The sequence below is a fragment of the Papaver somniferum genome, chromosome 11, assembly GCF_003573695.1.
Source record: "Papaver somniferum cultivar HN1 chromosome 11, ASM357369v1, whole genome shotgun sequence".
In the NCBI taxonomy this organism is placed as follows: Eukaryota; Viridiplantae; Streptophyta; class Magnoliopsida; order Ranunculales; family Papaveraceae; genus Papaver; species Papaver somniferum.
In genome coordinates, this window is record NC_039368.1 from 45880004 (window position 1) to 45897764 (window position 17761).

At 36.1% G+C, this 17761-nt stretch overlaps 2 protein-coding genes across 5 annotated transcripts; one reads left to right on the plus strand and one right to left on the minus strand.

The window, feature by feature from the left end:
- Positions 1-1789: 1789 nt before the first annotated feature.
- Positions 1790-2661, minus strand: LOC113321752 (protein slowmo homolog). Its single transcript, XM_026569664.1, has one exon. The coding sequence runs from the start codon at positions 2531-2533 to the stop codon at positions 1976-1978; it is 558 nt and encodes a 185-aa protein (XP_026425449.1). The 5' UTR covers positions 2534-2661; the 3' UTR covers positions 1790-1975.
- Positions 2662-2812: 151 nt separating this feature from the next.
- LOC113321751 lies at positions 2813-6774 on the plus strand. Of its 4 annotated transcripts, none has more exons than XM_026569662.1 (8): positions 2819-2948; positions 3059-3082; positions 3313-3783; positions 4251-4558; positions 4648-4701; positions 5152-5621; positions 5897-6221; positions 6360-6774. In XM_026569662.1, the coding sequence occupies exons 3-8, from the start codon at positions 3398-3400 to the stop codon at positions 6386-6388; spliced, it is 1572 nt and encodes a 523-aa protein (XP_026425447.1). In that variant the 5' UTR covers positions 2819-2948; positions 3059-3082; positions 3313-3397; the 3' UTR covers positions 6389-6774. The 4 variants fall into 4 exon arrangements, with proteins under 4 accessions (XP_026425445.1, XP_026425447.1, XP_026425446.1 ...); XM_026569661.1 differs by having other exon boundaries at positions 2823-2903; positions 3018-3082; XM_026569663.1 differs by having other exon boundaries at positions 2831-2903.
- Positions 6775-17761: the final 10987 nt, after the last annotated feature.

Genomic DNA, 17761 nt, shown 5'->3' on the forward strand with positions numbered 1-17761 from the left:
AACAAACTGCCAGCAGACCTTTTCCTACATGATATAAAAGAAATGATATGTTTTAAGAAGTCAGGGCACTGAAGGAAAAGTTAATAGAGAAAAAAATTCGCAATACCAAAAAAAACATGATATCGTTGGAAATAGGTAATCAACAATGGTAGTGCGAAACAACATGAAAAATCTGCTCAATAATGACTTTTATGAAGTTCGTGAGTGATTTTGTACAATTCAGATGCACAAAGAAATCCCAAACATGCATAACTGGAGTGACAAAAAAGAAAAAATCTTTTGAAAAACAAATTAACAACGCAGCAGCACAATTTTATGGCCTATTTATATGCAATATCCTTCCATCCATCCATCAACAAGCAGAATTTTAACACCATTAACACCAACATGCATAACAGGAGTAACAAAAACAAACATCTTTTCTAAAACAAAACAACAACAACACAGCAGCATAATGTTATGGCCTGTTTATATGCAATATCATTCCATCCATCCATCAATATTTAGACCTCAAGTGACACTAACTTGTCAGGATTATAACTTATAAGCAGCCAATTTTTCTTAAATCTTCCCGATCCATACGAAGAAAGCCATAAACCATAATATTTGTTTCACCAACAAAATAATAATATCTATTTTACAATTAATACCATGGCAGTCGATTCCTTCATATGTTCCATTAGTAGGTCAATGACATAAGAGTTTGATAACAACAAAAAGAGAACACCATATACTAACTTCAGAAAGTTTTACTTCTCTTGTTTTCCGCAATGTACTGTCATCATTTAACCAAAAAAAGAATCCTAATTCCAACCTAACAGATATCCTGTAAAACCTGGAACTTTATATGGATATACCATCATTCACAACAGTCATTCAGAAACATTTAAACATCAAGAATCAAATGAAAATTGGCTTTGTGTCCTATATTTGATCTCAACCATGTGTTAGACCACCAGATGAGTGGTTTATTATTCATTCCTCTACTATCCATGATATAAATCCAATGATTTGATCAACTCTCACAACAGAAGTCCTCTATCTCACTGAAACTTGTAGCAAGGATCTACCAATTAATCCACCAGAACGGACTTATCAGACCTGGATTCATATGCGAAATTCTCTCTTATAGTTAACTTGTTTTAAAACCAATTTAACTAGCTACGGTAATTAAGTGCTTCGCATCCAACTACAGAAAAAGTAATTCCGAGAAAGAGTGTTGAACACTAAAATAGGTGGCACTAATACTGGATTTGGGACTCCTAAGATCTAGAATTTTTGCAGGTACACTTATTTCCACCAGACTAGCTGTATCACCAAAAACAATCCAAGGGTCAGTATTATATAACTATAACTACTTAAGCTAGTCCAGTCGACACCTTTGTACTTGCCAAAACCCCAGTCTGAAGACTCCTAATCCAGTTTTTTTAATCACTTATTGAAGTGCTCAACACATATTTTTTTCTCGTAATTGCTTCTTCTTGTCTCAAGAGTTTCGTTGTTGGTTTCACATAGGCTTAACTATTAGGAGAAAGAAAGAAGCGTCTTTTGAAATCCCAACTCCACAAATTCTATACTAAATCCAGTCCACCTAACAATGTACAGTTCTGAGTTTAATTCTCTAATACAAGCATATGCAGTCATCAAACGATATGAGAATTTAAACCTCATGAACAGGTCATCATTACCACATAACAAATATTTTGACAATCTTAAGAGTGTGACCAGCTTAAGAGTTGTCAGGAAATATCAATGGATTCAGATCATATTCAATAGAGCATGAAACCCAAAATTTCAAAACTAAATATCATTAGCATGAGAAAAAAAAGTCTAATTCTTAAGTTAAACCCTCTACAATTGAGAGGATCATGTAATTACACCAAATCATTACACCCAAAATTCTACTAAAATCGAACAACAAAAAACCCCTAAAAGTGAAAGATTAGGGATACCAAAAAGAAGGTAAACTCACAGATTAAAGAGAAATCCCAGGTGACTTTTCAGATTCAAGATACTTACAAATCCTCTCCATAACTTCTCTTCCTTTAACACTGTTCTGCAAAAACTTGTCAGCACATTTTTGTTCAACCTTTTCAGCCATTGAAGCTAAAGCTGAAAATGGCTTAATCTTAATACTAGTTCGCTGTTTAGCAAGAGTCCACAATGGATTATCAGGATGAGGTTCATAAACAGTCTTCTCTTCAACTTCTAAGAATTTCTTCAAACTAACATTAGTAGTAGTAAGTTGCATAGTCTTTAATTTAGCATCAACAACAGTTGATTCAACACAATGACAAATATCTTGACCTAGAATTTTTCTAATAAACCATGGTCCTGGGGCATGAACTGTTATCGCCCTTGTTGTATAAAACTTCCCAGCTTCTGAATCAAGTTTCCTATTCAATGTATCAACTTCAAGTATATGTGGTAAGATTCTCTTGTTTTCTGGATCTGTAAATTTCCTCCATGCTGCTGATGTTACCCTTTCCCATGGATGCTTGTATACATGTTCTTGTGTGTATGCTTTCACCATCTCCAAACTCTCTCTCTATCTCTCTGAGGAACCTGTTTGATTTCTGCAGGAAAGATTAAATGAAAGAGGGGTTTCTGTGGAGTTCTCAAAAATTCCCCAAATGTTTTAGTGCCAGAACAAGAAATTGGTAAAGTAAGATCAGAGACTCAGAGGGTGATTATGTAATTATAATGGCTTTTATGGGGAAGTCCAAATCAACGGTTCTCTTCGGGTCGGGTTTCATTTTGACTTAAGTCGGTCACCCGATATTTCCATTCTCTTTATTTCGTGAAACGAAAGGTAAAAAATTTAGGCGAGAAAAAAACGCCGATAGACTGAAGGAGAAAAGAAACCCTAGAAAAGTCTGTTCATTCGGTCACTCACTCAGTCTGTTGAGTTCTTGCTCTTCTACTTCAGTTTTTCTTTCTTGCTCACTGTAAATTTTTCGTTTTGATTTTGGGGATTGGATACATTTATATTGTTTCTCTTCTTTTTTTTTTCCTAGGGTTTTAATCTTCTTTATGTCTTGTTTCTTCTTTCGTGTAGAAAATCGCAAGAAGAGACCTAAAGGTATTATCACTACTTCCTTTTTTTTTATTTTGATTGAGTTCGTTTCTAAGTATTTTCAATTTTTCTCATTCAATGATTTGTGGGTGTTCAGAAACACTTGATTTTAGGTTTTAGGAGTTACCAAAAACCTGTTGATTGAAATGAGCGGCTAAATTTTTGTTTATTTGTAAGAAATTTAAGCAATTGAAATTTTTGATAGAGTAGGTTTAACTTGAAATTAATTGTTGCAGGTGATTTAATATTGAGGGGGAAGTTGGGTCTTAGGCCTGTGGAAAACTGGGGTTAAGGCTTAACAATATTGGGAAAACTTTGAAAATGGTTCCATCACCAATGTTAATTAACCAAGATAGCAAATTGGATGTCAGTTTGAAGGCTCCATTAAACCAAGATGATGGGAGTTTAAGGTGTACAAATAATTGTGAGGATACTAACTTTGACATGGATACACTGCTCGATCCACAACCTATGATGCAAGATACAAATGAAAATTCTGAGGTTGAAGTTGTGGAATGTACAAATAATAGTGATATTAGGTTGCAGGAAGATGACAATCCAGATGCAACTGAATATTCAAGCTCTTTTGGGGACACTGTTTCATTAAATGGTGATAGTTCTAGAGTGAGTGATCCTGAAGTTGAGTCTGAATTCTGTGGCGACAATGTGCTGGGGTTTGATGGATTTGGCAGTTTATTTTCAATGAGGTACTTTTGGCTTCTTACTGTTGGTGTTTTGGTTCGGCCAGAAGTTCTCTGGTCTGAGTTTTCTTCAGCGAGGAAAACATAGCTTTTGATATCCTTTCTTCTAATTATGATCAAAATGTTCACATGGAAAAGCTAGTATATATTTTATTGTTGTTTGCTGATTTTCGCGAACTAGATACACCCAGGGAAATCTAGTCTCTGCATTCAAATTGGCAAAGGCTGATTTGTAAAAAAAGAAAGTTTGTTTTATGCCTACACAAATTGTATCAAGAAATTTAGATTATGTAGTTTAACTCTATATAATTGTTCAAGAAGGACCTTTTTCCCTACATAAAAGGGAAAAGATAAGACCAACAACATTGTTTGGAGTTGGTTATTCTCTTTAAATTAAGGAATTCATATTTGATAGTATTTAGTAAGACAGTCAGTGTCTCAAGAAATTGAGTAATCTAAGTCATAATCTTCAGGAAGAAGAGGTTGACAGATCAGTGGAGGAGCTATATACGGCCTTTAATGTGGCGTTGCAAATGGGTAGAGCTGAGGATGAAGGAATTTCGGTCGCAGGCAGCCAAGTACAATACAGAACTTGCGGAATGTTTGAGAGTTAAGCAATTGGAGCTAGGGCAGTTCGCATCAGAAGGTTGTGGAAGAACGTTGCCATTTTGCAGACAAATCTACAAAAGAAAAGCCATGAAGAGGAGGAAAAGAAAGAAAGTTGAAGACACGACCGATATAACTTCGTATATGTCCTCGCACAATCTGTTCTCGCATTATGGTACAATACACGTGCATTTTTTTAGACCAGATTTTCTTTTGTATGTATAAACAAAGTCGTAACTGTTCATATGTTTTTGTTTTTTGTAGAGAAGAAATCAGATGCGGATGGTGCATCAGCTGATGAGGACTGTGGTAATCCTGGTAAGAAATTATTTATGCCCTTCATCACATCAAATTTCATGTTTTCTTATTTTCGATCTGATCTTGTTGTAACTGTTGTTCAGAGGTTTATTAGTCACGTGCACAGGCAGTACTCATTTTGCATTGATTTTCAATTCTCTCACCTAGACACTTTCCCTTTCTTAGCTGTATTAAGGGTTCCATATCTTCTATTAAGCATACCTTAGACTTGTAAGGTCATTCCCTTGTTGTTCCGTTTCTTGTAAAAATCCCTACTAGCACACTATAGATATGAATGTATATTGCTGCTCGTCAGCCTTCCATTGTAGTATAAAATTTCTTTTTTAGATTCCAATGTCTAGAAACTTTTAAATTTTGTTCTCTATGAAATTGCAATAGATGTTTTCTATGTCAGACCAAGTAATTGCAAAATCTTTGTTTCACTGCTTACTTCAATTATTCTTGGGGCAGTGATGGCAGATGTTAACGGCAATGAAGAACCTGATGGCCATTATGAGTTGTCCTCGTTTGAGTGTAAAGACGGTGATAATTCTATAGAGCAGATCCTTTGGAATATTGAAATGGCACAATCAAAAGCCAAGAGGTTAAAGACTGTGGTTGACACTCTCCTTATGGAACATGCTGGGAAGTTTTCCTCAATGGAAAATTTGAGCATATTTGCGTCAAGTGACCTGCCGTCCAGTTCGGCTCGAAGCCCTACGTTCTCTCCTGGTCATGGGGACGCCATGCCAATTGGAGCACTATATACTCCTCCAGGACATACATCAGAGTTTGAAATAGGCAATCTTGTCATTCCAGAGAGTGCAGTTTCAAGTTATGTGGAGGAGACTCTTCCCAACGTAGTTCAGAACCCTGTGGGATGGTTATCTGCTGTGGGAAACCCTGTTGATCAGCCTCAGGTTGGAGCTTCAAGTATAAATGTAAGCCTTTTCTCTAGTATATTAGGTGGTTTGGTCTGCGATGAGGTGTGCTTTCTGTTTTTAAATAGCAAGTGATCTGGAAAACAATGATCGAAACAAACCCACATCTTTTAGTATTGTCAATGAGTTTTTGATATAATCCTGAACGCAGACCGATATCTGAAAAAAAAAGTTGTGTTTGTAGTTTTTAATATCATTTTTTTTTATCAACAACACTGATGTATTTTTTATACACTGTAACTTAAACTCGAGCTTTTTGTTTACTGTGTTTGCAGATGATGGATGATATCCTGATAGGTAATCGTAGAGCAGCTGGGAAAGGACTTGATTTAATAGAAAAGGTTAGTGATACTGCACCTGTGAAGGTGAAAAAAGAAATAGAAGAGGAGAGGAACATCATCACCACCCTTTCTTCTGATCTAGTCCCTAAACCTGAAATACCTGTTGAGGAGAAGAAAGTTGTGATCAAGGAAGAGATAGATATGACGTTTTCCTTGTGCGCCGAAGTCAATGTTCCTAAGAATAAGAGAAAGCGAGGGGAGCGCAAACCTGGTTCGGGTGCTTGGAATAATGAGACAATTTCTACACAGAGATCATCAGGTGAACCAGATAATTCATGAGCTCGAAATGTCTTTTCTGCTGCTGTTGTTATCTGGTGTTTATCGTTTTTGTTTGCATTGAAACATAAAATTACTGCCGTTAAGGAGCAATATTAAATTGTTCTTTTCATGGAAATAGGGGGAAGGTTATTGTCGACAAAGAGATAAGCTCTTACGTACTATTCCATCTGGGTGGTAATTCATGTACATACTGTTTGTGTTCAAAGCAATGAATTTTACCTCTCTACATCTTCTTTCATCCCTTTAAGTTTGTTGTTGATCAAATGGAAGCTCATTTTCCCGAAGTCCTCAATGGAACCCCTTGGTGTTAATTGAAACTGGCAAGACTCGTTATTTGTGTAACTGTGTTCTTTCTGCTGAATTGCTAAAATGGAGTTCAACTTGTTTATACTCTGGTTCCGTTGGACTGTTGCTTGGAGATGAACCAGGGTAGAATAGTTATTAAAGTTTCTTTTTTGGATAGTCTTGCAAGGAAGGAACCCTTGTCGAATGTTTGTAATTCCCTTATGTGTTAATGTTAGGATGTTTTCTCAGCAAAGAAGAAAAAAAGAATAGTTCTTAAAACTTCAGGAGGTATACATGGACAGACTTTTTGTCGAGTCTAAATCTGTTCACACTCCTCTAAATACTGTATATTTCACATATTCTTTTGATTGGCTGATTATTTAATTGATGGCCCCATTACCCTTTATGTTTAGAATCATGATCCTCGTTACATAACTCTCTAAATTAAATCAAGGATGGAGATTGAAATGTGAAATATACACTAGTTAAGGAGTGTGCACGAATTCACACTTTTGTCTCTGTTAGCTCAGTTATACATTGCTGATGTGGCAATTTATTTTCTATCACCTCCTGTTTTCTTTATTTTCCGTTCTGTTGAAGTCAAGTCTATATAAGACTGAGTCCGGTAATTATCCTTCTTAACTTTTACATTCAAAACAAACCCGTGTTACATGGTATCAAACACCAAAGGGGAGTTTGACTTCCTTCGATCCTATTACCTACAAACTGCCATAAACTTGTGACTTTCATCATCTCAAAATGGTAAGAACAATACAAAATCAACAGGTTTCTTCTTCCGTCGTTCACAACAATCTCAACATTAACAACCAAAATCTATTTCCACCATTACCTCACAGAGAACAAACAACTTCTTTATCCTCTCAACAATAACCACCACCATCAAATCCACCACCTTCTTCTTCTCTACCTTCACCACGACAACAACCTCAGTTACAACATACACCTATATCACTCCCTCATCACACACTATCACCACAATAAAAATTTCGACAACCACAACATCAACAACAACAATATCCACAACCTCCACCTTTTCCGTTTCCATAACGACAACAACAACAGTTTTACAATCCTTTTGCTCTTCAGAGTAGATTCATTCTTCCTTTTCAGAATATCGCAAATTTTGTTTCTGCTAAACTTGATGGATCTAACTATTTGGTGTGGGAAGATCAACTTTTATCGATCTTGATATGTACGAATCCTTAAAGGTTTTATTGATGGTTCTATTCCTCAAGAAGCTCCCATTATAATCATCAACAATGTTGCTGTTCCAAATCCAGTCTTTCTTGGTTGGTTACAAATGGATAAATTTGTCGGTTCTTGTGTCAATGCTACCATGGACAAATTTCTTTCGTCGGAACTGCTTGGACGGAAAACTGCCAGAGAAAAGTGGTTAAATCTTGAAAAAATGTTCATTGAACAATTTGTTGCTAGGAAGTCTATTTAAGATCTCAACTATATGCAATTAAGAAGGGTTCTTCTACAATCTGTGAATTTCTACATTAACTAAAGTCAATTGCAGACTCTTTGGCTAAAAATTGGAGAACCAGTTTCGAATGTCGATCTGGTAATGTATGCTTTATGGGTATCGGTAAAGATTACATTCTTTTTGTTGTTAGTGTGCAACATCGTGAACCTCCTCTCCCATTTTCCGAGTTAAGATCTCGTCTTCTTAGTCATGATCAATTTCTTAAAGAACAAGACACTGATTCCTTCTCCTCTCTTGTTTCTGATCCAACAAACTAAGTGTTTAACGTCAAGAAACCTACATCATCTTATCCCTCTTCATTTTCAAATTCCTAATAGCTCTCAAGCTGCTCACGATTTTTCTTCTTTTAATCATAGTTTTAGGAAAGTTGAATCTAATTAATTCATACACAAAAAGAGCTTGTGTATGCCAACTCCATTCCTTGTCAAATATGCAATAAGTTAGGATACTTTGCTAGTCGATGAAGATTTCAACAATAATGTTGCCTCCAAGAATAGTGCTGCTCCTTTGCAAAAAGATTTTGTTGGTCTTGATCTCAACGCAGGAAGTTCAACTGGTTCTTCTTCTTGGTTTTTAAATGAATTTGACTACAATTTTCACTTTCCATCTGAAATTGCTTATGAATCTGGAGGTTTTTGGAGTCAAAGTACTTCTGGTCCTGTGTGGATTCTTGGCTCTGGTGCATCTAGTCACATGACTAATGATTCTACCACATCACATAATACTTCTGCTCACACTAGTGAAGCTCAGGTGATGGTGGGATATGGTAAGTTACTCCCCATTTCACTCATAGGTTTTTCTACTTTATCTACTCCTTCTAGTCAGTTTGACTTGCAAAAAATGTTCTTTATGTTCCCTATTTCAAACATAACTTAATTTATGTTGCTAAATTTACTCAAGATAATCATTGTGTGTTTCTTTTGTATCCACGGGGATATCAAATAAAGTCACTGAGGAGCAATCTTATTCTGGCTAGAGGAAAAATGCAAAATGACATGTATCCAATAATGTCATGCCCACCTTCTACTCATGATGCTTTCACCTCTCTTGTGGCATCATCAACTATTTGGCATTCCAGATTGGGTCATCCTGCTAAGAAGATTCTTCACAAGCTTAATGAAAATGTTGTTATCCAGCTCTCCACCAAGACTGATAACTCTATTTGCAGCTCTTGTCAGTTAGGTAAAAACAAATGCTTACCTTTTCATGTCACTGGTTCTGTAACTAGTACTCCACTTTTGTTGGTTCATTGTGATATTTGGGGACCTGCTCCTGTGCAGTCTCATCTAGGTTATAGGTACTATATTCTCTTTGTGGATGATTGTACTAAATTTTCCTGGATATGTCTTTCGAAAAATAAATCTGATAGTATTCAATGTTTCAAATTATTCAAGTCTCTTGTTGTGAACCTATTTGATGTCAAGATTAAATATTTTTAATATGATGGAGCACTTGAACTAACCAAAGGATGTTTTAGAGAATATATTGACTCTTGTGGAATTAGTTTGAGAATATCTTGTCCAAATTTATATCAGCAAAATGGCTCTGCAGAACGAAAACACAGACATGTCACTGAAATGGGAAATACTTTATCATTGCTTCACTCCCAAAGAAATTTTGGTTTGACTCCTTTCTATCTGCTATATTTCTCATAAACAGACTTCCAAGTAAGCTTATTGACTACAAGACACCATATGAATCTCTTTATCATTCCAAACCAGATTATTCTCTTCTCAGAGTTTATGGTTGCTTGTGTTATCCTAATTTGGTTCCCTATAGGAAGGATAAACTTAGTCCTACATCAACTGTTTGTGTTTTTCTTGGATACAATCATAAAGGATATAGATGTATGGACTTACAGACTCACAGGGATTTATATCACCACTCATGTGGTATTTGATGAAGCTAAGTTTCGTTTTTCCAGTCCATCAGTTACTTCATCAACTCTGTCCCCGGACTCTATAAGTGTATCTATGCTACCACTTCTAATACTTCAGTTATTCCTTCTTCCATCAGTACTTCGGTTGATACTCCATCAGAGGTTATTTTGCCAGATATCAATACCACAACTATGATTTCTTACTGTTCCAGTTGAGTCTGCTTCCGTTTCTACTTCTTCTACTTCCACATAGCCTAATTCTAGAATGCATACAAGATCCAAATCAGGTATTCATGTTCCCAAGTCTTTATCTAAATATTTTGTTGCTAACAGTCTTCTCAAACATCATGTACTGACTTCTCTCGTTACTTTACTTGCACCTTTAACTGAACCAAAATCTTATAAAGAAGCCATCAAGTATCCTGTTTGGATTCAAGCCATTAAAAATCAACATACCGCCCTTCATGATAATAATACTTTCATACATATGCCTTATCATCCATTTATGAATGTCTTAGGTTGTAAGTGGGTGTACAAAACAAAGTTAAAGCCATATGGTACAGTTGAGAGATATAAAGTTAGGCTAGTTTCTTAAGGATTTCATCAAGTATATGGTATTGATTTTAAAGAAACATTTAGCCCTGTAGTTAAGGCCACAACAATCAGATGTGTTTTAAGTCTTGCTTTGTCTAATAATTGGTGTATTAGACAACTTTATGTTAGCAATGCTTTTCTTCATGGCCAACTAACGGAAAATGTCTATATGGAACAACCTCATGGTTTTTTTGATCCTGAACACCCTACTCATGTTTGTCATCTTCAAAAATCTCTATATGGACTTAAGCAAGATCCAAGAACCTGGTTTGAAAGTTTTAGTGGATATATACTCAAATATGGTTTCTCCAACTCTGGTTGTGATGCTTCTATGTTCATTTTTCATAAAACATCTGACAAAATGATTCTTTTGGTGTATGTTGATGATATTATTCTTGTGGGTACCTCTGATCCGTTACTTACTTATTTCATCTCTTGTGTCAAGACTGAATTTTCCATGAAATACCTTGGTTCTTTACATTAATTCTTGGGATTTGAAGCTCATTTTGACTCTTCTTCTACTAAATTGCTTCTAACTCATAACAAGTGTTCTTTAGAAATGCTTGGTTGTAAACCTTGCAAAACTCCAGTAGCTTCTGGTCAGAGAGTCTCTGCTTATGCTGGTAAAGTTTTGAAAGATGCTTCTCCCTTTAGAAGTTTGGTTGATGGCTTACAATATTGACTCTTACTAGGCCTGCTATTAGTTATGCAATCAATTATGTCTGTTAGTTTATGCACTACCCAACAAACATTCATCTTCAACTTGCAAAAAGAATTCTCAGATACTTAAAAGGGACTCTTGGTCAGGGAATAACTATTGGTAGTGGAAATTGCTCTGAAGTTGTAGCTTATTGTGACAATGATTGGGTTGGTTGCCTTGATACCAGAAAGTCTACTTCTTGTTATCGTGTTTTTGTTGGCGGTAATCTTGTTTCCTGGTCGTCTAAAAAGCAACACACTATCTCTAGATCCTCTACATAAGCTGAGTACATGGGACTTGAAAATGCTGAAATTTTATGGTTGTCTTATGGTTGCAAATGCTGAAGTTATCTGCCAGACCGTGTCTTCCCTGCAAACTTTTCTTTGACAATTGAAAACGCATGGGTACCAAAATACACCACCAATTTTTTCTTAGGAAACTTGTATGGACAAACTTAAATATAATTCCGAGAGTTCAACTTAATGAATCTTAATCAAGGAAGAATATTCAGAGTTATATCTCTTTCTCTCACAATTAGAAAGTTTACAGAGACAAGTCCGTGAACTTGATTTGCGTGAGAGTAATTGGGTTATTCCAAAGATCAATCTCCAAGTATCAATCAATTCGTATACAAAAAACAAGGATGGATATATCTATTTTGATTGATTAACGCACAACCTGTGATATTTCAATTATAAAGATAAACAATATAATGCGGAAAAAGAAATAACACAGACACCAGAAATTTTGTTAACGATGAAACCACAAACGAAAAAAAAAACCCGGAACCTAGTCCAGATTGAATACCAAACTGTATTAAGCCGCTACAGACACTAGCCTACTACCAATTAACTTCGCACTGAAATGTAGTTGAGACCGAATTAAACCCTCACAGAAATTCAATTACAGTCCCGCTCCTTATGCCTTTTGAATCTCAGCAAGACTCCGCGCAATTGATTCCCTTAGATGATGTCCTTTACATCCTAAGAGTTGCTTCAACTCAATGGAAAACTTTAAACCAATATGCCTCCAATAGATAAGCCTATATGTGTGATTTCCTTTTCGATCGTAGATCAAGGTGATTGGAAATTGATAGCAATAGACAAAGTCAAACTAACCTCAAAATTCAAACTTATGCAACCCGAAATGCAGCCTAGATTATTATTCACCTCACAAGTATTAAACTTATGGAATCAACAAAGCCTGAGAGGAAGAGAACTTTGAAGATTGATATATATCTTGTTCAAGTGAGCATCTCAAGCAATATCTATCAAATAAACAATAGCTGGACCTGGCTTCACGAATCCCTATGAAGTATTTATAGTCGCTAAACCCTAAAAGGTTTTCTGGAGAGGACGACTCTAGTAACAACTAGGACACACCAAAAAATAGTGTCGGGATTCAAAGATCCCAGTTGTTTGAGGTTCCCCTTTTATAGACATTGAAAGTAGGTTGCTTTAGGTTTAAGCTAAGATAACTTTAGAACCAAGCAAACAATATCCACCATTAGATGAATCTTTGAATCTGATTTACATAACAAGATATACACTCTGGTTAGAATGAACCATAACCGAACTGTGTACATAGAACACGATCATGAATGGTTAGTGAAACTATCCATGAACTATAAGATTGAGAATTTTCATATAACACTTAAGATTTAATTCGAGTCACAATCATGTGATCAAATATGTCTATGGTATTTCTAGAGATTATTCAAATGCTAATTATCTAGGAGAAATACTTTATGTGCATATGAATTTAATCGACATGGTAAGTAGATGTACAAGGTACAAATAATTAACCTGTTCGTGAATAATTAAGTCAAAGTACATGTACCGGTATGTATACCTTATGACATGACCGAGTTCCGGAGTTCACAGAACTTTTCCGGTACGTGTACTGGTATGGATACCTTAAGGCTAGTTTCAGAGTTCACATAACTTTGCCGGTACGTGTACCGATATGGATACCAAACCGGTTCCGGGACCAACAATTCTTTTCTAGTACGCGTACTGGTTGGCGTACCGATCCGGGTTCACGAGTTCACATAATTTTTAAAGTGTGCATACAGGCATGCATACCAAAAGTCTTCTGTCGACATATAGCTATTCCGTTATGTGTACTGAGTACATGTACTACGTATTCAGACTTGTAACAGTTTTCCCAGTTTATAAGACTGGTATGTATAATGTCTTATATATAAATCTAGAGTAGTTTTATATTTATCTCTAAGTCAATTCGAAACATTCCCAAGTAACGTGAATGATACATATCACTGTTCCAGGCTATTTTTGAATGATAATTATTGAATCATGATTTTGATTGTGAAAAATAAATTGTTCTTAACCGAAATTTATCAAGTATGAAATTTTCATTAAGCTTAGTCATATTCATATTTCGAGGACTAATTACAAGATAAACTTAACTCGATATGCTTATGGTAGTCTAATTAGTTATGCGACAACGTCTCATATATAGAAAGGTGAATATGACTCGAGAAATAGGTGGTTCAGTCTTCACTTACCTTTTGTTGAAGAAGTTATCCAAAAGCTTCGGTTTATCTTCGCCTTCAAACGGTAGAATGCAATGATGACTGCCGTGATGTCCATTTCTCAACTGCACTTTGATGTAGTTTTTAAGTGGTAGTAAAGTTCGTTCAACTCGGATTATGTAGACTCGATTTTAGACTCAAATTAAAATAGAAAACTTAAAAAAAAAATAGTATTCAAGTTTATAAAAATCACTGAGACTTTGGATTCCACCAATCTCCAATTTTTATGTGATTTAAGCTAGTCAATATTTATGCAACTCTTTACGTTTAAAGTGATTCTAATATTTTCTCCTAGACAAGTAGATTCTCAAAACAATAGTTGTAACGAAAGCATGGACCATCAAAAGATGTAACCTAAGCATGACCCATCAATTGAGAACACAACCACTTAATCAGAATCATATATTCGATTTCAGTCCAGTGAAAAAAGTCATAAAAGAATTACGAAAATTAAATTAAATAGAATTTACCACATAATAATTGGAAAAATGGCTTCCTCCGTCGCCTCAGCAATGGGATTTAGCTCCTCATATTAATCACTTGCTCAAAATATTTGTTTATGGTTCAAAAGTTGATTAAAAGATGAAAAACTATAACTCTGAATGTTTGCAACGGTGTATTGGAGACGCAAAACGAATGAATGACTGTTACAAAGAAGTTATTGTAGCAGAGTTACAAATTTGAGACGCTGTTCTTATTTGCAACGTTTGTTCTTCAGCAGCAGCAGCAGAAACACGAGTTTTCCTGCAACTTGATCTTCTCAGATCTGTAGTGTTACAAAATTCTCTGCGACTGCTCCAATAACTTCGTTTTTTTCCTGGGACTTAAACACACCTTTTATACTACTCAGAAACCTAAAAAATTCCGATAAAAATTCTCTCTTTCTTTTCGTGCAAGTCACGGAAATAATCTTCTCTGCCGACTTGTTTACGCGTTTCTGAGCTTTCCAAATCATCCCAAACTCTCTATTAGGTAAGTAGCTATCTCCGGAAAGATTATCTCCGGTTTAATCTCCCTGAAACTTCAAAAATCAGGCCAGCAAAGACCCTTGTGTGACTTCACCTATGTTTTGCTCCAACTCGAGTTCTAGCCTAATTCAATCCATTCCAGCCCTCATACCAAGCCTGTTATGCTAAATCACGTCCAGCCCAACAAATTCCCGCGATTGAATCTCCCTAAAACAACCTAGAAATCCAACCCTAACTCTGGAATGCAAACTGGTTTTTTTTCGGCCAATTTTTTCTTTTGAATTTTGAGAAGAAAGTGGTCTCCCCCTATCCAGAGTGGGGGTGCGAATAGTAGATGCCATGCAGGTATGCCCCTTAGTAATTAGGTTGCCCCTTATCCATGGTGAGAGTCCGAATAGAAAATGTCCTCCGGGGGTGCCCCGCGCAACTTTTCGAGCCGATTTTTCCAAAAATGTTTGTTGGCCAAAAATACCTACACACACATAAAACACCATAATAAGTACAAAAATGAGCACTATCAATATATAGAATCGAGACAAATTAGACACAAAAATGTGTCTATCAAATACCCCCAAACCTATTATTTGCTAGTCCTCGAGCAAAAATAAAATAAAATAAAATAAAATAAAATCCTAACTCACTGACGCAGGCATCGTCGATTGCATTTAGCGTATGCAATAATCCTTTAAACCCCTAAGTGTCCCTAGTGGCGGAGTATTGTCTCCGGAGGGCTTACAAGAGGTATACCCACAAAACCTTTACTCCATACCTTAGCTATCTACGCAGAACCTTGGAAGGCACTAAAGAATCTCCTTGGTTTGCATACTTATTGACTACAGGAGGAAGTACCCTGATGCGAAATTCCAATTGCTGTACACGAGTTTGCACTCAAGCATACTAAAATTCATATAAAGTGACAGAGCTCTACTCATATAGTCGCACTATGGACATCAATATCCGGAGTCAAAACTAATCACATGGATAGATCAAGAAGATGGATATAGAGAAAAACATAGATGGTTTTGATGTTTACTAAGTGAACGGCGTTTCCCATATCTGTCTGAAGGCCTCCGCCAAAATGAACCTATCCTAATGGATTGAGATACTGGTATGACTAATATCAACACAACTGGCATATACAAGGGAACCAGTGATCGATAATCCTAATTCTAGTTCAACACAATTGGCATATACAAGGGTACCAGTGGTCGACTTTATTCACTGAACATTTTTTTTCTTCTTTTTTTTTAACTTTTTTTTTTTTTGGATCCGTTTGGTCTAATTGGTCTGGTCTTTTTTTATTATTTTTCTTTGTAACTCAATCACTCTAATTCACCCTAGCATTGGTAACAACTTGAATCGTGGGCCCCACCTATCACTTAGAGAAACATGGTTTAAAAACAAAATAAAATAAAAATAGAAGTGAAAAGGACTCAATGAGATATGGTGAAACTATCATGTTATTTCTAACACCTGAGCTCTGTGCTTTTATGAATAGACTCTTCTAGATGTTTCCATCTAATCAGATTGGTTCCTCAACTCCTACGATCAAAATGCTTCCATCCACTTAGATTAGTTAGTGCAATCCTCAATAGGCATAAATTTCTAGGTTCTGGAGTTTATTTATTCATACTGCAACTAAAAAGTTTCTCCCATACCCCCAAACTTAAATCTAACATTGTCCTCAATGTTCTAAAGATAAAATTAAAAGCATGAACAAGGAGAAACTGTTACCATTTGAAGCAAAAGAGATAAGGAAAGATATTACCATGTTGCATGAGATTGGGTTACCTCCCAAAAAGTGCTAAATTTAAAGTCTTTCAGCCAGACGTCAAATACCACAAAATGGCTAATTACCTTTCAAATCATATATCAATAGTCGAAACAACGTGGGTCAACAAAAGCAAATAAAATTGCCACAATTATCAGACAACTGCACCAAATCAAAAATGAACAGACATGCACATCCTCATCCAGGTTTCCTGCAAGACAACTGGTTTTTCGTTGTGCCCATTTGGGCTTCATATGAGTGTCTTGACAAATTGACTCATTCGAACAACAAGTCTTTAGAATTTCCTCCTGGACAATATCAGGAGGATCCGGTTGCGGAGTCGGAAGTGACTCAAGTAATACCTCAGGTACACTAGGCTCGAATCCCAAGTTAGGGACTTCTAATGGAGATAATTGACCATTACTACCCCCAAACTTAGGGTAGTCAGTATTCTCGGACAAACCTCTAACTATTGCTTGAATTGGATCCTCAGAGTCTTTAAAATACTCAAGAGCTTCTTCTAGTTCATTACCCCCAAACTTAGGGTCAACACTACTCTCCGTAAGGCCTAGCACTATGGCTTGAATCTCAGGGTCCGTAGAGTCTTTAAAGTACTCAAGAGCTTCTTCTAGTTCAAAAGTTTGGTCACCTAACTGACTTAAGAGAATTTCCTCATCAAGTTCATCTAAGGAATCACCAAATAAAGTGTCGTCCCAATTATCCTGAGTTAGATCCTGAACTAAAGTGCTAATCATATTCACTTCTTCTAAATCATCGGAAGGTTGTCTATTAACATTAAAGACATTTAGTTCAGTGGTCATATTACCAAAGGATATGTTCATAAGTCCGGTCCTACAGTTGATGACAGCGTTAGCTGTGGCTAAAAATGGGCGACCTAAAATCACCGGTATTTGAGCACTAGGATCCTGAACAGGCTGAGTATCTAGAACAACGAAATCCACTGGATAAATAAATTTATCAACCTCAATCAGAACATCCTCTATGACACCACGAGGTATTTTGACAGACCTATCAGCTAATTGCAATGTCATTTTAGTCGGTTTCAACTTACCAAGACCTAGCTGGTTGTATACATGATAAGGGAGTAAGTTCACACTAGCTCCTAAGTCAAGCAATGCCTTATCTACTGAATAATTACCGATCACACAAGATATGGTGGGGCATCCAGGGTCTTTATACTTAGGGGTGTTTGGTTCAGAAGGATTGAACTTACCTGACCAGCTAAAAAGGCTTTCTTA